Source organism: Danio rerio, chromosome 15 (genome assembly GCF_049306965.1).
Source record: "Danio rerio strain Tuebingen ecotype United States chromosome 15, GRCz12tu, whole genome shotgun sequence".
NCBI lineage: Eukaryota > Metazoa > Chordata > Actinopteri > Cypriniformes > Danionidae > Danio > Danio rerio.
The window spans coordinates 4,384,438-4,406,765 of record NC_133190.1 but is presented as its reverse complement, the minus strand read 5'-3'; the positions used below and the strand labels follow the sequence as shown (position 1 = coordinate 4,406,765).

General features: G+C 39.0%; 1 protein-coding gene across 8 annotated transcripts in view; it reads left to right on the top strand.

The window, feature by feature from the left end:
• ece2b (endothelin converting enzyme 2b) overlaps positions 1-22,328 on the top strand; it is a 151,286-nt gene that overhangs the window by 102,869 nt on the left and 26,089 nt on the right. For all 8 annotated transcript variants that reach the window (XM_017351042.4, XM_073923320.1, XM_017351043.4 and 5 more), the window contains 3 exon segments: positions 2,637-2,783; positions 5,409-5,471; positions 10,690-10,878. In XM_017351042.4, coding sequence (XP_017206531.1) covers positions 2,637-2,783; positions 5,409-5,471; positions 10,690-10,878 — 399 coding nt within the window.

The window sequence follows — 22,328 nt, the reverse complement described above, 5'->3', positions numbered from 1 at the left end:
ATCTTCCTAATTTACAGTCGTCCCCACACGCAGCTGCCTTCTGGAAGCTTTAAAAAAAAATACAAGTGGAAAGAAAAATCTACCCTGACTCTGATGAGCTGCCTTTTGAATGCAACTTTAGCAACGCTATATCTTTCTGTCGTGTCTTTCGCTCGATCTGCCGCTCGTTCTGTCATCTCGGGATCACAGTGATTGAGCGGATAGAGAGCCGAGAATAGCTTCATTCTCAGAGGTGAGACAGATTTAATTGGCTTTGATATTAAGCGTCAGGCCGAATTCATCAGAGCCATGCGGTTTTTAAACTTTTCATAAATCTGTTGCTTTGATCTACACATTTTAACATTAACGTGATATGGCACCCTCGGCTTATTTCACTTGCAAAACAGACTGTTCAACAAGAAAACTGATGTGAGTTTGAGTCATACCTGCCAACATTCAGATCATAAAACTCGGGAGATTTTATCCGGGGCTCTGCGCAAAGTGAAGAGCGTAGAGCGGGTATGAAGATGGTTGCGTGTTGGGTTCGGCGCACATGGGGACTGTACCAAAAACAGGGAGGTTGGTGGAATTACAGGAGATTTCCGGGAGAAAGAACAATATGGGAGAAGGGCGGGAGATGGGTCTGAAATACAGGAGACTCCTGGGAAAAACAGGAGTGTTGTCAGGTATGGTTTGAGTTTAGGCTTTCGATATCAGATTGGAGAGAATCTGAATCTGTATTAGCAGTCGTTTATGGAGAGGAGGTTGTTTTTACATCAGTATTACAGCGGGGGAAATAATTATTGACGATGTCATGTTTTTTTCCTGGGAATAATAATATTTCTAAAGGAACTGTTGACATGGAATTGAAGCAGGTTTGGAAAAAACCCAAACAATAAAAAAAATAAATAAATCAATCAATAAAAAAAAAAAATAAATAAATCAATCAATCAATCAATCAATCAATCAATCAATCAATCAATCAATCAATCAATCAATCAATCAATAAATAAATAAAAAATAATAATAATAATAATAATAATATATATATATATATATATATATATATATATATATATATATATATATATATATATATATATATATATATATATACATATATATATATATATATATATATCTTCTTCTTCTTTGGCCTTAGTCCCGTATGGTTGCGGGGTCGGCTATTTAGAACAAGCCATTTTAGACTTGTCCATATGATAATGACTTTTTTTTACACATTCAGGCCGGCCTGTCATCTATGCCTGTCACCCTCATACACTCATACACTACGGACAATTTAGCCTACCCAATTCACCTGCAGCATGTCTTTGGACTGTGGGGGAAACCGGAGCACCCTGTCACGATCGGTGAGGGAAAAAAAGGAGTGCAGACCCAATTGCAGAAAAAATGTAGAAATATTTATTATAAACTACAAATAAAAATAAAAGGCAAAACAAAACTACCCCAAAGGGGAAAACATGAATTAAAAAGGCAAAAACAAACTTGACAGGGCTGGCAGGACAAACCAGGACTGGAGACAACAAGACAGGGTAATATCGACGACGAACTGGCAAAGGACTGAAAACATGAGGGGGATTATAAAGCAAAAAGTAAATTGACACACAGGTGAACACGGCAAACTAATAATGAGTAAACAAGGAGGGTGGGACTAGACAATAGACGGGAGAGCGCATGACACAGAGAGACAATACAAGCCATGCGCTCACATAACACAACACTGAAGCACACGACAAAAGCACGTGACCACAATGTAAACCCCGAGCCACGTGCTTTGACAAAAGACGCAAGACACGAGCACACGATGAATGAAAGCACTCACCGTGCGCTCACACACGCAGCGTGCATGCTTCATCCCAGCGCCGACCAAAACCGAAACAAACAAGACTGAGACGCTGGGAATGAAACACCACGCTGCTGACAGACGAAAACACAAACACGAGTACAAGAGCGCACGCGTCTGAGGGACGCAGAGACAGAGACAGTAACAGGACCAGACATGAGTAGTGTCAAAGCTCTGCCACCAAAACAAGAATTTACAAGACCAAAGTGGCAGAACCCTGACACACCCTGAGTTTAAAAAAAAAAAAAAAAAAAAAAAAAAAAAAATATATATATATATATATATATATATATATATATATATATATATATATATATATATATGTAAATATATATATATATATTTGTAAATATACAAATATATAATATTTGACAATTAATAAAATGAACAAAACTCACAAACATCACAAACAGGAGACTGAAATGAACAAAATCAACAACGTCAACATGAACAGCAGAATCAACAGCAGATAATAAAAACTGGAGAGTCAATAAGTTATACAATGTATTCATACTGCAATGCATGCTGGGATTTTTGTACTTTGTCACACCCAGCAAGTGTAAGGTGTAGGCCAGATCTGGGCCAGAATAAAAGCAAACTGTGGCACAGAATAGGGTCAGTTCTGATTCATTTGGTTGAATTGACAACTTAATTGTTTTATGTTCAATCCACTAAAATGTTAACTTAACAGATTTGTGTTGGGACAGCATGTATGAATTGTGTGGAACCCTTCTTTTTTTTTTTACAGTGTGTATTTTGAAGCTGATGTTTTTCTTTGTGTGTTTGTTTGTAGATCGGAGGCTGGAACATCACAGAGTCCTGGGACAAAGAGAATTTTCTGGATGTTTTAAAGATCATTTCTGGACCATACAGAGCTCAGCCCTTCTTCACCGTCAGTGTTAGCGTAGACCCCAAAAACTCCAACAGCAATGTGATTCAGGTACATTTACTCGGCTTATCCAATTTTTGTTAAAGAGCCCATATTATACATGAAATAGGGTCATATCTTGGTTGTAAGGGTCTCCAACAACAGTTTAATATGCATGCCAGGTCAAAAAACACTTTCATGGTCTTATAATATGCATTTATTTTTACCCAATTATCCCAGCGACTCCCATATGAATGGTACAGCGATTCATTTGTTCCCAAACCCCTCGTTAGCGCCAAGCTAATCTGCGCTGATTGAACCGATGACAGCCTGTTGCGATTGGTAGACAGCATTCAGCGCTAGACAAATGCCCAGTGCGAGACAAATGCCCAGCGCAGTTTATCAAGCCCCCGGCGGACGGGCCGCGCGATAACCCTGTGACTGTCATAACCCCCCGCAGGGGAAGTATTAACGGCACTTAGCAGTGAAAATGAAACCGATAGCGTGCACATCATTTACTGAGCGCGATTTTCTCCCGAGCTTTTCTCCCTTCTCAGCTGTAACTTAGATAATTTCTTTTTGCAATTATTGCTGTGGCACCTCTTGCGTGAAGTGTTATAAGTTCTTAGGGCTTACCTGTTCTCTGCTTTGCCCAAAGATCCCATCCCCAGCCAGGGGGGTGTAGTGCTCACCAGCGTGTAGCAGGCTGCCTCTGTGCCTAATAAACTGGCCTTATTTTGCACGCACCCCTGGTGTATTGTCTGCCCATTCTCACAAGTCTCATACACCAGTCTTTTCTTATCCTTTCTTTAACAAACGAATGAATCGCCCACTGTAAGCATGTAGACTGCTGAATCAACTATTTCCCCTCACACTTCCAATAATATCCAGGTAAGCAGAGCGTCTTCTTGACTCATGACTTTAGGATCTGTTTGTCTTCGCGGCTGTGTTTGTGGGCGGGGCGCAGGTTTAAATTTTCCCGGGTTTGCACCCATAGCAACTATCTTTCGTAGTCACGTCACGCCGAAACGGCTAAAGACTCGTTATGTAGACGATTCATTCTAACCACTATGAGTCGACTCTTTTTTTTTTTTTAGATGAATCAGTAGTTTTAAAAACTGTCCACTTTCAGATTTAACCCTTAACTGGATTTTTGACTTCACTTAGATCTGTGTTACACACTACATGGAAGCTCATTTTCGAAAACCCACAATAGAGGCTCTTTAAGCATTGTTGATAGCTAGTGTTACATAATAAATCAATGAATTAGTTAAACTAGCATAAATTGTTAATGTTACAACAAATGGTGAAATAGGCATTTAAGTATTAAGTTATTCTCTTTAGAGATTTTTATTTTAAAATAGGTTATATCTTATATAACTATATTTTTTATATTTTTATGGAATTATAAAAGCTTATTAATTATGTTAGGATTTTATAGTGTTTGTATAGTGATGTTTTTTATGTTCTTGATGGGTCTGTTGCAATGTAATTTCGTTCTGCATTACAATTCTATTGTGATATGTTGAATGACATAAATAAAGGAAACTGAAACTGAAACTAAAATAAAATGTAGCGCTAACAGTAGTCGACCTGACTAAAATATGAAGTTAAAGTCATTAACTTATTAAATAAGTATCCTAAAAGCATGTCTTTTGTTTTTGCCATGATGACAGTTCATAATATTTTTAGACATAAGCATTGTTGATAGCTAGTGTTAAATAATAATTCAATAAATTAGTTGAACTAGCATAAATTGTTCATGTTACAACAAATGGTGAAATAGGTATTTAAGTATTAAGTTATTCTCTTTAGAGATTTTTTAAAATAGGTTATATCTTATATAACTGTGTTTTTATTGAATTATAAAAGCTTATTAATTATGTTAGGATTTTATAGTGTTTGTATAGTGATGTTTTTAATGTTCTTGTTGGGTCTGTTGCAACGTAATTTCATTCTGCATTACAATTCTATTGTGATATGTTGAATGACATAAATAGAGGAAACTGAAACTGAAACTAAAATAAAATGTAGCGCTAACAGTAGTCGACCTGACTAAAAATAAGAAGTTAAAATTCAATTCAATTCAATTCAATTCAGCTTTATTTGTATAGCGCTTTACAATGTAGATTGTGTCAAAGCAGCTTCACATAAATGGTCATAGTAACTGGAACAGTGTGGTTCAGGTTTTAGTGTTTAAGTTCAGTTCAGTTTAGCTCAGTTCAGTGTGATTTAATCATTACTGAGAGTTCAAACACTGAAGAGCAAATTCATCGATGCGTAGCTCTACCAATCCTGAACCATGCGAGGCAGTGGCGACAGCGGAGAGGGAAAAAAAACTTCACCTGATGGGAGTGAAGAAAAAAAACCTTGAGGGAACCAGACTCAGTTGGGCACGACCATTTTAATAAGTTAAAAATCATTAACTTATTAAATAAGTATCCTAAAAGCATTTGTTGTCATGACTTTTTGTGTAATAACGAATGTCTTTTGTTTTTGCCATGATGACAGTTCATAATTTTTTGGACATATTGCGAGATAGTAGCTTTCAACATGAAAATTCACTTGCTCTGTTAAACAGCACTTGGGAAATATTTGGTAAAAGAATAAAAAAAGGGCTAAGCATTTTGGCTTCAACTGTGTGTTTACCTCATCTGTGTTTGTTTGCTCAGCTGTGTAAACTTTCTGTTTCTCCAGGTCGACCAATCAGGACTCTTCCTCCCGTCCCGAGATTATTACCTCAATAAGACTAACGAGAAGGTAGGATTGAACAGATTTCAGTTTACATGGCATTATGTTGTTTGAAAAAAGTTAATTAATCATAATTAAACATTATTATAGATTATTTTAATAAGCAACAAGAAAAAATAATCAATTCACTTGTTTTTGGCAAATGAGCAGCTAAATTGTAGGATTGTATGTTTGACAGTAAGAATAATAGGTTGAGTTTTTAAATCAGAATATGCTCACCAAAATATAGGTTTCCTCATGAGAGAATTAAAAAAATAAAAACATTTTAAAGAACCCTAATAAGAAAGCAGGGGTGGCATGGTGGCTCAGTGCTTTGCACTGTTGCCTCACAGCAAGAAGGTCGCTGGTTCAAGTCCCAGCTGAGCCAGTTGGCATTTCTGTGTGGAGTCTGCATGTTCTCTTCATGTTGGCATGGGTTTCCTCCGGGTGCTCTGGTTTTCCCCACAGTCCAAACACATGCGCTATAGGTGAGTTGAATAAACTAAATTGTCTGTAGCGTATGTGTGTGAATGTGAGAGTATGGGTGTTTCCCAGTACTGGGTTGCAGCTGGAAGGGCATCCGCTGCATAAAAAATATGCTGGATAAGTTGGCGGTTCATTCCGCTGTGGAGACTCATGATAAATAAGGTACTAAGCCGAAAGAAAATGAATTAATGAATGAATAAGACAGCAGAAGTTGGTGTCAGCTATTCGTTTGTAGTCATTTTGCGTATGTTAATAAATAACCCAGAAAAAAAATAAAATAAAAAATTTGCTGAATTTAGTTTAAACCTTTAGTTTAATTTGATGCCTCATTCATTTGTTTTGATTTGTTTTCTATGCATGAAATTTTAAGTAGGTCGCACATTGGCCGCGCCACTTCCTTTCTTTACATTCTTACCTATACACTCAAAAACTTACAGTATGTTTGCTGTTTGTTCAAACTACTTATTTTAATTGTGCTGAAACAACACTATTCTCGAGGGTTTTAATTGTTTTATGTTCAATCCACTTAAATTTGTAAAAAACTAATAAGTTTACCTAATTTCTTCATGTTGTCCCAACACGAACCGATTATGTGAAAGCCAGCATTTACTACACTATAAAAAATTGTAAGTTACTTAAAGTGAGTACACTTAAAGAGCCCCTATTAATCATTATAAATGGTCATGTTTTGGTTTTGGGGTCTCCAGCATCAGGCTATCTGATACCTGAAAAACGCTTTCACTGTCTTATAATATGCATTTATATTTACCTAATTATCCCAACGACTCCCATATTGGTGATTCATTTGTTCCCAAACCTTTCCTTTGCGTTAGGCTAATCGGTCCCACTTTATAAGTGTCCATAACTACTACGTACTTGCATCAAAAAAATAAATACAATGTACTTACCGTATTTATAATGTATTTGAGAACACTTGTGGTGCTTTTGAGTTGGGATAGGGGTTGGGTTATGGACAGGTTTGGTGATATAGGTAGGTTTAAGGTTGGGTTAAGGTGTAAGGGATGGTCAACAGTGTATTTACAAATGTAATATACAATAGTTAATTACAGATGTAATTACATACATGTATTTAATCAAGCATAAGTACACAGTAAATACATGTATTTACACAATAAGTACATTGTAGCAAACAATTAGTTCCTATGTAAGTACATGTAATGCCGAGTTCAGACTGCATGATTTTCAAAGTAGTCATGTCACAGATGTTTTCACACTGCATGACTATCTGGGCTAGCGTTTCGTCGCTGCTTTGTTTACACTGCAAGATGGATCGGTGACAAGGACTTTCACATTGCATGACTTTACTATAGGAAGAATCGCCGACAAGTTCGTCCAAACTACGTCTCACAGCCAAAAACACGTCGTATATCTTTTGTTATTAACTACATAAGGAGAAAGAAGCCTTTAATGGGGTAGAACATGAACATATTTGCTCACCTGGGTTTAAAGGGAATTAGCCATTTCTCCTCAACGTTGATAATAAACTAATTTCTTTCTGTATGAAACGTCAAACAGACACGGTTGCTCCTGAGCCTTGTCAAACCTCCACTAGTTTTTCCTCCATTTCGTGGGTCCAAATAAACCGAGAATGAGCGCTTTTAACTTCTCCCCCAGCCTCCCACTGGCCTGCAGCAGGTATACACACACACGCACACACCAGTGAAAGCTGCTCTCTCATTGGCTGTAGGCGATCGCTGATGTTATTTTCAGTCAAAACTCAATTCACACGGCATGATTTGAATCGCCGACAGCTCCAGATATTTAGCATGCCAAATATCTCGCAGGCATCGGCGACTCATCTGCGATTCTCTCAGATCGCGTCTTTGATAGTTCATACTGTGTGATTGTCACTCACGTGCACGAGCAGCGATTTGCCTGTGATTTCAAGCGATTTCTCAAAACCTGTCGGCGAGCCAAAATCGGGGCTAAAATCACGCAGTCTGAACTAGGCATTAGTTAAGACCACTTAATATAAAGTGGGACCGGCTAATCTGCTGTGATTGATCAGACGACTCAGTCTGTTGTGATTGGTCAACTGCGTTCAGCGCAAGACGGAAACACCCACCACAGCTTGTTAAAATTGTTGAAGTAGTCAGAGTGCAGCGTTTGTGTGTGAACCCAATGCAGGAGTGCATTCAAGCAATGCAGTTAAACACAAGCATATTGCTCTATTCTTAACCATGAATAATAACAACGACACACCTTCAGTATTAATACACAGTGGCAAAAGCTGAACTATTTTGAAACTTGACATGTCTAGGAACAGCTGACGGTGGCTATAGCAAAGACAAACGGCAAAGGATTGCGAGCTCACGAACACATTTAAATCCGTAAAGAAAGTGGCATGCGTCACATTTTCAACGTGGTTCTAGAAGCGATATGTGAATATGAGTTAGTTGTGAAAGTGTTAACCTGATACAGTATAAGCCGTGTGGAGCAGTTACAAGTGACACAACACAATAAAATACATCATTTGCTAGCTAGAGAAAACAAGTAGACAACCATTTTAATTGCACTTACTTACACTTGTGAAACTAAGGAAGAAACTGATCCATGAACTGTGTAATGTAAAGTTCCATTCAAGCTCTGACTAAGTCCCATACATCAACAGTCTTTGCTGATCCTTCCTTTAACGAACCGCCGATGAATCCCCCGTCGCAGGGTAGATTATTGCAATTATCACCAGAACGTTCACTTATTAATGTTCACTCATCTTCAGTCATGATCAGTCCCACACATACCCGCAATACGCTAGTGTTTGAAGGGAAAGGCACGTTCACGTTTTACCAGATCTGGCACTTTATAAGCCCCTTTCACACATACAGACCTTTCCGGAAAATTACCGGCAATAATCCGGAAAGGTTGTATGTGTGAACAGGCCCTTTTTGAAAATACTGGTAAATTCGTTCTGGCTATTTTCCGGAAAGAGAAGTTGTAACATTACCGGTAATTTGCCGGAATGCTGCGCTGTGTGAATGCAGACGGAAGATTGCCGGAAAGAGCACGTACACGTCTAGAGCGTGCTGACGTGAGACACCTGCTTTAGCCAATCAGAACAGTCAGACGCATTCACGTGCGCGCGGTTTATGAGAATAAAAGCCTTTGAATATTTTTCCAGACACCTGAAGTTGTTCACAATACTGATCCATCCACAGAGTTTGTAATGTAGTCAAATGTTTACAAACACAAGCGCAGCCGTTTAGAGGTCATTTCTGTTTAATGATGTCAGAATTTACCGGCATTTTGCGATGGATGTGTGAATGCTCTTTTGCGGAAAAATTGAGGGTGTGGGAGTGTCTATTTGGGCACGCGCGAGTTTCAGTCAAAATACTCACACACAGTAGAAAGTGATGGTGTTTAACCTACATGGACATCTGTAGTGGAATTATTTGCCAAATTATTAAATGGTTGACTTTAACTGCAGTTTGGCTCTTTCATTCAGGGAATTCATTCATGCCCCTCGCGACAAACGAGATATTTGATTCGAGGATCTGCTCTAAGCGTGTATTTTTCATGCAATGTTTGATAGCGCACGGTGAATGAGAGAAAAAAACCTCAGCATTTTCCGGAAACTTAGATGCACACGGCAGGTAGCGTCAGAAAGCCGCGTGTGTTATTCCGGTCACAAAATGCGGTAAAAACCCTACACGAGGTTAAAGTTTGGTTGTGGTCCTAACATGTTACAGTGCAATAGTTAACTTAGTTCGATACGAACAAACTGAATAAACAAAGAGCACTGGTCGCTCACTTACCAAATCTGTAGAGACAGGACAATCCACAGCAACTAGAGCCGCGTCTTTATTAAGAGAAATACTACAAGCGAATCCGATCTCAGCGTTTGCAGATGAGAACAGCTCTCAGGTAAACAATAATCCTCCTTAGACACGTAAGTTATTGTTGTCGAGCGTCGCGTACACTGTTAATCCACACGTGAGTCTGAGCTCTCACAGAGAGAAAAAGAAAACGAAACTTAACGGCAGCAAACTATAAAAGCAACACTTCACGCTTGTTTTGCCAACACAACGTGGCGTCTCTGTCGTGTAAACACAGTAATGAATATTGGTTGATTGGTTTGAGTAAGGCTGATTGGTTTGAACCAAGCCTTACTCATGCGTTAATGCAACACACTGTAAGACGTAATAAGACTCACTCTGGCACAGACGTCCAGTCTGCACGCTGGAATACAACGCTATTATGTCATGACCGTGACGCAGCTTCAAAAATTCGTTTCAAACAGGAAGTACGAATTTGCTTGAAATAACGTAAAAACAACCAATTTACACTTTTTAGTGAAATATAGGTGTCTTAATAGTGTTTTTAGCAGTGTGGGACACATATACAACTGTCAACAGCTCAAAACATGTGTTTTGGTGTTTCGTGACCCTTTAAAAGCAACAAGTTGGCTTTACTTAAAAATAAAGTAAGTAAACCAGTTATAACCTGGAACTGTTAAGCTTTGTAAACAGTATGAGTGTTAGTACTGGGTTGAGTCTGAAAGGGCACACGCTGTGTAAAACCTATGCTGGAATAGTTGGCGGTTCATTCTGCTGTGGCGACCCCAGATAAATTAGAGACTAAGCCAAAGGAAAATGAATTAATGAATTAATAATCACTTTTTAGTGTAGCGTGCGGACGCTCATCATGAACTATGTTTACATTTTTAAAAGGCATGGCGACCCCTTTTGGTCTCATTGCAGCTCTGTAGTCCTGCGGCTGATCTGTGCTGGTTTTGTGTGTTTAGGTTTTGAAAGCTTATCTGGATTACATGGTGGAGCTGGGTTTGTTGTTGGGAGGAGACAAGAATTCCACTCGGGGTCAGATGCAGCAGATTTTGGACTTTGAGACGGCGCTGGCGAACATCACCGTGCCCCAGGACGAACGGCGAGACGAGGAGAAGATCTACCACAAGATAACCATAGCTGACCTCCAGGTGCGTGTGCAGACAGGAAAGGAGATCTATGTTGAATATTGGAGATCATTTGTTTATATGGGTACACTTTAGAAGGTCACACTTTATTTGAATGTACAATTCACACTATTAACACACTATTAGGCTTTTCACTGAATGAACTGTTAATTAGCTGCTTGTTAATAGTAAGGTTTAGTTGGGTTTGGGTATTGGTTAGGATCAGGGATGTAAAATAAGATCATACTTTATAAGTGCTAATAAACAGTTAACATCTTAATAATAGGCAGGTATTAAGGCTGCAGTAAAAGGTGTGAGTGGTTACTTAAACTAAAGTGTTGCCATTTAGAATAATAGAATAAATGGAATTTTTCTGTTTAGAAGTTATCAATAATCTGTGATCAATAATCTATCTATCTATCTATCTATCTATCTATCTATCTATCTATCTATCTATCTATCTATCTATCTATCTATCTATCTATCTATCTATCTATCTATCTATCTATCTGTCTGTCTGTCTGTCTGTCTGTCTGTCTGTCTGTCTGTCTGTCTGTCTGTCTGTCTGTCTGTCTATCTATCTATCCACCATCCTTTTGTCCACCCTTCTAACTATCTATCTATCTACCTATCTATCTATCTATCTATCTATCTATCTATCTATCTATCTATCTATCTATCTATCTATCTATCTATCTGTCTGTCTGTCTGTCTGTCTGTCTGTCTGTCTGTCTGTCTGTCTGTCTGTCTGTCTGTCTGTCTGTCTGTCTGTCTGTCTGTCTGTCTGTCTGTCTGTCTGTCTGTCTGTCTGTCTGTCTGTCTGTCTGTCTATCTATCTATCTATCTATCTATCTATCTATCTATCATCCTTTTGTCCACCCTTCTATCTATCTATCTATCTATCTATCTATCTATCTATCTATCTATCTATCTATCTATCTATCTATCTATCTATCTATCTATCTATCTATCTATCTATCTATCTATCTATCTATCTATCTATCTATCTATCTATCTATCATCCTTTTGTCCACCCTTCTATCTATCTATCTATCTATCTATCTATCTATCTATCTATCTATCTATCTATCTATCTATCTATCTATCTATCTATCTATCTATCTATCTATCTATCTATCTATCTATCTATCTATCTATCTATCTATCTATCTATCTATCTATCTATCTATCTATCTATCTATCTATCTTTTGTTCTGTTAATCTGTTTCACGCATGGATTGGCCACCACAGTGTCCACAACTTAACTTTATTGAGAGTCTTTGAGATGTGCTGGGGATGAGTCTGTGTGTGTCTCTCGGTCAGCCTGTCTGTCTATCTATCTAGCTATTGTTCTGTCTGTCTGTTTTACACATGAATTGGCCACCACAGAGTCCACACCTTATCTTAAGGGTGGGCCAATTATATGGATACACCTTAATACAATGGGAGTGGTTGGTGATATTAATGTCCTGTTTGTGGCACATTAGTATATGTGAGGGGGCAAACTTTTCAAGATGGGTGGTGACCATGGTGGCCATTTTGAAGTCGGCCATCTTGGATCCAACTTTTGTTTTTTTCAATAGGAAGAGGGTCATGTGACAGGTCGAACCTATTGGAAATTTCACAAGAAAAACAATGATGTGCTTGGTTTTAATGTAACTTTATTCTTTCATGAGTTATTTACAAGTTTCTTCCCATTGTGTTGGATTGTCCCACTCTTCACACACTGATAGCAACACTGCAGGAGAAATGCCAGCAGAGGATTCCAGTATCCGTAGTTTCAGGTGCTGCACATCGTGTATCTTTACACCATAGACAAATGCCTTCAGATGACCCCAAAGATAAAAGTCTAAGGGGGTCAGATCGGGAGACCTTAGGGGCTGATTCAACTGACCCACGATGACCCTACTGAAAAAAATAGCTTAAACCAGTCTAGGCTGGTTGGCTGGTTTTAGCTGGTCGACCAGGCTGGTTTTAGAGGGGTTTTGGCCATTTCCAGGCTGATTTCCAGCCATTTCCAGCCTGGTCTTAGCTGGTCAGGCTGGGAGATGACCAGCTAAAACCGGCTCGACCAGCCTAGCCAGACTGGGAGCCAAGCCAAAACCAGCTAAGTCTAGCTTAAACCAGGCTGGTTAAGCTGGTTTTAGCTGGATTAAGCTGGTCATTTTTCAGCCTGACCAGCTAAGACCAGGCTGGAAATGGCTGGAAACCAGCCTGGTCGACCAGCTAAATAAAAAAAACCAGCCTAAGCTGGTTTAAGCTGGATTTTTCAGCAGGGGACCAATCCACTTTTCAGGGAACTGTTCATCTAGGAATGCTCAGACCTGACACCCATAATGTGGTGGTGCACCATCTTGCTGGAAAAACTCAGGGAACGTGCCAGCTTCAATGCATAAAGACGGAAACACATCATCATGTAGCAATTTCAAATATTCAGTGGCCTTGAGGTTTCCATTGATGTAGAATGGCCCCACCATCCATGTTGTCTATGAAGTGAAGATACAAGATGTGTAGCACCTCAAAATACGGATACTGGAAGCCCGTGCTGGCATTTCTCCTGCAGGGTTGCTATCAGTGTGTGAAGAGTGGGAGAAGAGGCTTGCATTGACAATCCAACACAATGGGCAGCGCATTGAACACATTTTATAAGTGGTCAGACACTTGTAAATAACTCGTGAAAGAATAAAGTTACGTTAAAACCAAGCACATCATTGTTTTTCTTGTGAAATTCCCAATAAGTTTAATGTCAAATGACCCTCTTCCTATTGAAAAAACAAAAGTTGGATCCAAGATGGCTGAATTCAAAATGGCCACCATGGTCACCACCCATCTTGAAAAGTTTGCCCCCTCACAAATACTAATGTGCCACAAACAGGGCGTTAATATCACCAACCATTCCCATTTTATTAAGGTGTATCCATATAAATGACTCACCCTGTATATTGAGAATATTTTAAATGTGCTGGGGAAAACCCTGCTAAAAAAATCCATCTTAAACCAGCCTAGGTTGGTTGGCTGGTTTTAGCTGGTCAACCAGGCTGGTTTTAGAGGGGTTTTGGCCATTTCCAGGCTGGTTTCCAGCCATTTCCAGCCTGGTCTTAGCTGGTCAGACTGGAAAATGACCAGCTAAATCCAGCTAAAACCAGCTTGACCAGCCTGGTTTAAGCTGAACATAGCTGGTTTTGGCTGGGCTCCCAGCCAGGCTAGGCTGGTCAAGCTGGTTTTAGCTGGTCATCTCCCAGCCTGACCAGGTAAGACCAGGCTGGAAATGGCTGGAAACCAGCCTGGAAATGGCCAAAACCCCTCTAAAACCATCCTGGTCGAACAGCTAAAACCAGCGAACCAGCCTAGGCTGGTTTAAGCTGTTTTTTCAGTAAGGAAGTCTTCACATTCTCATCTCTGCCTCAGATGTTTTTCTTTCCTCCTTCTTTGCATATCCGTTCCTTTTCATGTCTTCTGGCACTGTTCCATCAGTTAATTATTAGAGTATTTTTTCTTCCATCTGAGCACCTGTGTTTAGGAAACTTTTGTTTAGTGAAGGCTCCTGTGATTTCCCTGGTAACAGTTGCTGAGCAACAGTATAGTGAGGTGGAAGGGTTTTGCATGATGGATGATCGCTGACTGATTAGGTGATGTCTGCCGTCAGTGTGAAGAGAACGAAATCCAGTCCCTTGAAAAGCTGCGTATTAAAGTGACATTTACAATTAGGATTTTGTTTATAATTATAATGATCTTCAAAACGGCTCTTGAAAACAAATAACAGTTTTTTTAGACAGACGTCAGTACAGTAAATGTTTGTCAGCATAATTTTTGAGGTGAAACTTCACATACACACTCGAGGGACTTATTTTATGTCTTGTTAAAAGGGTCGCCTTTAAAATCTCAAATCATATAGCATATTTGACATATGACATGTGTAAGTCCTTATTTAATCAGAAAGCGAACAAAAATGTGTTGTTTTTTTACCTCCAAGGGCATGTTTTCAGCCTGAATATAATTGTCTTTCATCTCAACTCTCATTAATCGAAGATTGCAGTGACTTCTTATTTTGTACATCTTTATGCGGAGCGTCCTCAAGGGTTCACTTGGGGTTTTTTGAGTTTATTAAAAAACAACAGCTCTCATAACCCGCACGAGAGAGAAGGAAAAGAGTCCATTTTAGGCAGCTAATCTGTTTTCATCTGCCAGAATCCACAGCAGAGATGAGGGTTATGTGGTGAATGAGGGGCTTTCGGGCTGCGTGTTTACGATGGAGGTCTTTGTTGTATTACACCCAAGGGCAGAACTGAATCTGGGAGTCAGGAATGCAAACATGCGGGTTATTGGCTCTAGTCTGCTGATTATTTTCGAGCGTTTTGTGCAAATCGAATCTGAACACGCAAGCTGTGTCCTTGTTATGGTTGAAAGAGAAGTCATTAAGGCAAAACACTGAGACAAGCAGCGCTCTCACAGTCAAGGTTATGGAGAAAGAAAGTATGAAAGATGGCTGTAATTAAAAGTAACACTCCATATATTGGTGGCCTGCAGTAAGCTGTTTTATTAAAGTGCATCGCCCTTCGTGATGACGCACCATGTTGAGTTTAAAGGACCAGCCGGATACTGTTCCCTTCAGAATTATTAAGTAAAAACACTGTAAGATGCATTGTCATTATTATAAAATTAAGTGTAAAATAGTTCATTTTTTAAGTTTAACTATAAGCCAAATTATGAAACATAAATTCCATGATGTAAAGTGACAATTGTGAGAAATTAACCACAATTTTAGTCATATTGTGAGAAATAGTCACATTGTGGTATTATGTGCAAAGCTGTAGTAGTATTTTGGTCGTTTTAGTAACAATTCTTACTATTAAGGAGGCTATTATTATTATTATTATCATTATCATTATTACCCGTCTAGTATTAAGATATTGGCTGTTTACTAATACTTATAAAGTACATATTTTGTATCTTATTCTACAACCCTAATCCTACCCAAGAGGCAACCTCCTGCTCTCCCTCAGGAAGCCAATACGGAAGTAACTAAAACTGCAATTCATCCGAAATTCCGCTAGTCGTGGCCGCTCCTGGCTCCAAAACAGAGCAAATTTCAATTGAGCCCACTGTTAGAATGGCCAACTTTACAGCAGAAAAAAAAGGTGTTTACAGCCTGGTACAAAAAAAGATTTGGTTAATACAGCTAATATTACCCTTCATGACAACTGTGAGAGGGGTGAATTTTTTTATAACTCATCCGTTTCCTTTATATTAAGTTATATTAAGTTTGCATAATTATGGGCGTGGCCACTTGATTGACAGCTAGGTCTCGCTGGTCGCCGTCACGTCACCTCAGCTGAATCCTGCAGATTAGCCACTGAACTCGGCATATTTATCGTATTTCTATGTTGTTTTATGTGGCTTTACACAGTCAACTGCCTTTTGGACTTGTTTCCTACAATTATTAGATGGCATGGCATGCTGAGTGCACTTAATTGTGCTCACAAACCATTCACGTGGCTTCCGTTTCCCATGTGAGTAAAGTTATATACTTATATACCATCTCTATACATGTATTTGTTTTATTTAAGATCATTTATCGTTTATATTTATATTTAGAGCTGTAATGGACTCCAGAATCTGACAGATTGATTAGCTGTAGGCTCTAGATCAGTCATCTGAAGCGTTGTCATACAGTGTTATGCTGGATTTCATCAATAGTCTTACATTAACTAACACAGACTATATCTGAAGTGTTTGGAAGTAATTTGTGTTTTCCTCCTATTGAAAAACGTCATAAGAACAATATTTAGTGGCTCAATGTATTACAGCAGTGTTTTTAAAAGTCTAAACACTTGATTGATATAGTATACAACCAAGCACAAGTGGTCAGAATACAAACGAGTCACAGGTGATAAAGTATTAAGCGTTCTCCCAAAATAAAGTGTGTCTGAGCCAGGTCCAAGCAAAAGGCCAGCAGGTGTCTGAAGCTCCGCTCACTCTCCGCCTCTTTGCCCTTTGGTATCCCGCCCTGGGTGTGATGACGCGCGAACAAAATGGCGACGGTTGGCCGCGCCTACTTGTGGCTTCTTTTGCTCTTTTTAGAAACCTATGGGTAGTGTCACGGACACTACGTCTAGTCTATGATCCTACCTTATACCTAAACCTAACTGCTACCTTAATAACTACTAATAATTAGCAAATTCTGAGTTTATTAAAGCAAAAGTAATAGTTAATTTTTATTAATAGTGATATTAAAGGAGTCCACAATGTAGTTGCCCTACATTCATTTTCATCCACTTTTCCGAGGCCGGGTCGTGGGGGCAGAACCCCAGACTTCCCTTTCCCTAGACTCGTTCTCCAGGTCCTCCAGGGGGATCCCATGACAACCAGGAGACATAGTCCCTCCAGTGTGTCCTGGGTCTTCCCTAAGGGCCTCCTCCCTGTGGGACATCCCTGGAACACTTCCCTAGGTAGCCATCCAGGAGGCAACTGAAACAGATGCCTGAGCCACCTCAGCTGACATCTCTCAATGTGGAGGAGCAGCGGCTCTACTCTGAGCTCCTCCTGGGTGACAGAGCTCCTTACCCTATCTATAAGGGTGCGCCCTGCCACTCTGCGAAGGAAGCTCATTTCAGCCACTTGTATGCAAGATATTGTCCTTTCGGTCATGACCCAAAGCTCATGACCAAAGGTGAGAGTAGGAACGTAGATTGACCTGTAAATAGAGAGCTTTGCCTGTAGGCTCAGCTCCTTCTTTACCACTGCACCAATCCCCCCTGTCAATCCAACGTTCCTTCCATCCTTCACTCGTGAACAAAACTCCAAGATACTTGAAGTCCTCCACCTGGGGTAAGGACTTTCCTCCAACCAGGAGATGGCAAACGGTGGAGCACCATAGTGCTGATTCTCATCCCAGCCTCGTCACACACTGCAGCAAACCATCCCAGTGCATGCTGAAGGTCCATGTTTTCGATGAAGCCAACAGAACAACATTGTCTGTGAATAACAGAGGTGAAATCCTGTGGTCCATTGTTATTATGGCAATTTCTGCAGTTGTGCAATACTGTCTTCATACCAGTAGTGATTAAAGCTGATTTTTGCTTTGTTGCAAAACTATTTTTATAGTATAACTGTGTATTGTTTTGTTTTAGTCACAATAGTAGCTCAATACACAACAGTAGCTCGATAGTGGTCCAATTAATTTGCTGTGGATGGCACATATATGTCTCTAAGATGTATTTTAAACATAATTCCTTACATTTATAACACTTTTCTGGGCACTCAAAGCAATTTACACAATGGGGGGGGAATCTCCTCATCCACCACCAGTGTGCAACATCCACCTGGATGACACAACGGCAGCCATTTTGTGCCAGACCCCACACCACACACCAGCTGATTGGTGGAGAGGAGACAGAGTTGAAACCAATTGGAATATGGGAATGGTTAGGACAGAGGCCAGTTGGCAGATTTGGCCAGGATGCCGGGGTTAAACCCCTACTCTTTTTCGAAGGACATCCTGGGATTTTAAACGACCATTGAGAGTCAGGACCTCGGTTTAACGTCTCATCCGAAAGACGACGCTCACTGAGCAGTATGGCGTCCCCGTCACTATACTGGGGCATTAGGACCCATACAGACCGCAGGTTGGGTGCCCCCTGCTGGCCTCACTAACACCACTTCCGGCAGCAACCTAGCTTTCCCATGTGGTCTCCCATCTAGGTACTGACCGGGCGCAGCCCTGCTTAGCTTCAGTGGGCGACCATGTGAGAGTTGCAGAGAGCTAGCTGGCGGCTTTTAATCTTCTGTTTTTTTAGTTTATAGACTGAACATCATTCAGTCTAAAAATGTCTGCTCTGTTTACAAGTCTGATAAAAACCTTTAAAGGGTCTGTTGGATGAAAATTTCTGGTTTTAAACATCTTAAGGATCTGAAAGTTGATGTCGAACATCTACCGTATGCAAACACAAACATCAAATGGATGTTCACACTAAGTGTGTGTGCTAACAGGGACTGTGGTGTTTTTTAAACAACAATTGGTTGTTTTTTCTCATATAGTAACCAACACCGTAGCCCTTCATGCTGACTGACAAAAAAGACTAGCATACTTGTTTTGGTCTGCCATGGCAGGTTTTATTACATCCAACATGTTGGCTAATGAACAGATATTCTTTTATACAGAACTCTTAAACGTGGTGACATGTAAGAGAAACAATGGTGTTGTACAATTGTTTCCTCGTTTTCATGTAAATCCCATGAGGGTAAAATCTCAGTGAAAACCAGGTCAATTAGAACAAAACAACAACTCTGATGATTCACATGGGGTCATTAATATGCACAGGCTGTGTTAAATTGGCCACAACGCTTTCTAGCGTGATTACAACCATGATACTTTACCCCTATTTTTAAGTTGATCTAAGCTTGTATTAATATGTGTGTGGGAGTCCTATTTTGAAAACAGAAGAATAAAAAGTTCCAGTTTTGTGAAGCAGGCAGCCATGCATGGTCATAAAAGGTTAACAGCTCCCCAGTAAGCAAAATGCAGGATAAACTGATTAAAAATGTATTCAGCACCATAGACATGAAGTCTGTTTAATTATTAGTTTCACGTGTATATTTTAGTTTAATGTGTATATTGTGAAATTTGCTGGATGTGTTTGTAATGGGGTAACAGACACATGTAAACAGCTAAATATATGTGCTTAAGGCGTGTTTATGCATCATGTCATATCACTTAGCTCTTACTGTCATTTTCTGGACTGAAATGATGCCAATAATCTTATTTAAACTCTTCTTTTAATGCAGAGGTTGATATTACAGGGGTTAAACATTACAAATACATTACTATTAGTGGGGAAGTAACGTAGTGTGACATGTTTAATCCATATAAGAATATTAATATGTACAACACAGGCTTCGTTTAATTAACCACAACGATTCCAAGTGAGATTACAACAGTTATGTTTTTTCCTTTGTTTTTGAGTTGATCTAAGCTTGTATTTATGTGTGAGGGACTCCTATTTTGAAAACTAGAGACTAAAAAGGAATAGTTTTGTGAAGCAGGCATCCATGCATGACCACAGAATGTTTACAGCTCCTCAGAAAGCAAAATGCAGGATATACAGATTGTAAATGTATTCAGCACCACCCCAAAGAGGCGTAAGGACTGTTTAATTCTTAGTTTATTTGTATATCGTGACATTTGCTGCATATTTTAGTAATTAGGCAACAGACACATGTAAACTGCTAAATATTTGTGCTTAAGGCGTGTTTATGCATCATGTCATATCTCTTAGCTTTTACTGTCATTTTCTGGACTGAAATGATGCCAATAATCTTATTGAAGCTCATCTGTTAATGCAGAGTTTGATATTACAGACGTTAAAGATTACAAATACATTACTATTAGTGGGGAAGTAACGTAGTGTGACATGTTTAATCCATATAAGAATATTAATGTACAACACAGGCTTCGTTTAATTAACCACAACGATTCCAAGTGAGATTACAACAGTTATGTTTTTTCCTTTGTTTTTGAGTTGATCTAAGCTTGTATTTATGTGTGAGGGACTCCTATTTTGAAAACTAGAGACTAAAAAGGAATAGTTTTGTGAAGCAGGCATCCATGCATGTCCACAGAGTGTTTACAGCTCCTCAGAAAGCAAAATGCAGGATATACAGATTGTAAATGTATTCAGCACCACCCCAAAGAGGCGTAAGGACTGTTTAATTCTTAGTTTATTTGTATATCGTGACATTTGCTGCATATTTTAGTAATTAGGCAACAGACACATGTAAACTGCTAAATATTTGTGCTTAAGGCGTGTTTATGCATCATGTCATATCTCTTAGCTTTTACTGTCATTTTCTGGACTGAAATGATGCCAATAATCTTATTGAAGCTCATCTGTTAATGCAGAGTTTGATATTACAGACGTTAAAGATTACAAATACATTACTATTAGTGGGGAAGTAACGTAGTGTGACATGTTTAATCCATATAAGAATATTAATGTACAACACAGGCTTCGTTTAATTAACCACAACGATTCCAAGTGAGATTACAACAGTTATGTTTTTTCCTTTGTTTTTGAGTTGATCTAAGCTTGTATTTATGTGTGAGGGACTCCTATTTTGAAAACTAGAGACTAAAAAGGAATAGTTTTGTGAAGCAGGCATCCATGCATGACCACAGAGTGTTTACAGCTCCTCAGAAAGCAAAATGCAGGATATACAGATTGTAAATGTATTCAGCACCACCCCAAAGAGGCGTAAGGACTGTTTAATTCTTAGTTTAATTTGTATATCGTGACATTTGCTGCATATTTTAGTAATTAGGCAACAGACACATGTAAACTGATAAATATTTGTGCTTAAGGCGTGTTTATGCATCATGTCATATCTCTTAGCTCTTACTGTCATTTTCTGGACTTGAATGATGCCAATAATCTTATTTAAACTCATCTGTTAATGCAGAGGTTGATATTACACAGGTTAAAGACTACAAATACATTACTATTAGTGGAGAAGTAACGTAGTGTGACATGTTTAATCCATATGAGAATATTAATATGTACAACCCAGCTTCGTTTAATTAACCACAACGATTCCAAGTGAGATTACAACAGTTATGTTTTTTCCTTTGTTTTTGAGTTGATCTAAGCTTGTATTTATGTGTGAGGGACTCCTATTTTGAAAACTAGAGACTAAAAAGGAACAGTTTTGTGAAGCAGGCATCCATGCATGACCACAGAGTGTTTACAGCTCCTCAGAAAGCAAAATGCAGGATATACAGATTGTAAATGTATTCAGCACCACCCCAAAGAGGCGTAAGGACTGTTTAATTCTTAGTTTAATTTGTATATCGTGACATTTGCTGCATATTTTAGTAATGAGGCAACAGACACATGTAAACTGCTAAATATTTGTGCTTAAGGCGTGTTTATGCATCATGTCATATCTCTTAGCTCTTACTGTCATTTTCTGGACTGAAATGATGCCAATAATCTTATAAAAGCTCATCTGTTAATGCAGGGTTTGATATTACAGACTTTAAAGATTACAAATACAGTACTATTAGTGGGGAAGTAACGTAGTTTGACATGTTTTATCCATATGAGAATATTAATATGTACACCCCAGGCTTCGTTTAATTAACCACAACGATTCCAAGTGAGATTACAACAGTTATGTTTTTTCCTTTGTTTTTGAGTTGATCTAAGCTTGTATTAATATGTGTGGGGGACTCTTATTTTGAAAACCAGAGACTAAAAAGGAACAGTTTTGTAAAGCAGGCATCCATACATGACCACAGAGTGTTTACAGCTCCTCAGAAAGCAAAATGCAGGATATACAGATTGTAAATGTATTCAGCACCACCCCAAAGAGGCGTAAGGACTGTTTAATTCTTAGTTTATTTTGTATATCGTGACATTTGCTGCATATTTTAGTAATGAGGCAACAGACACATGTAAACTGCTAAATATATGTGCTTA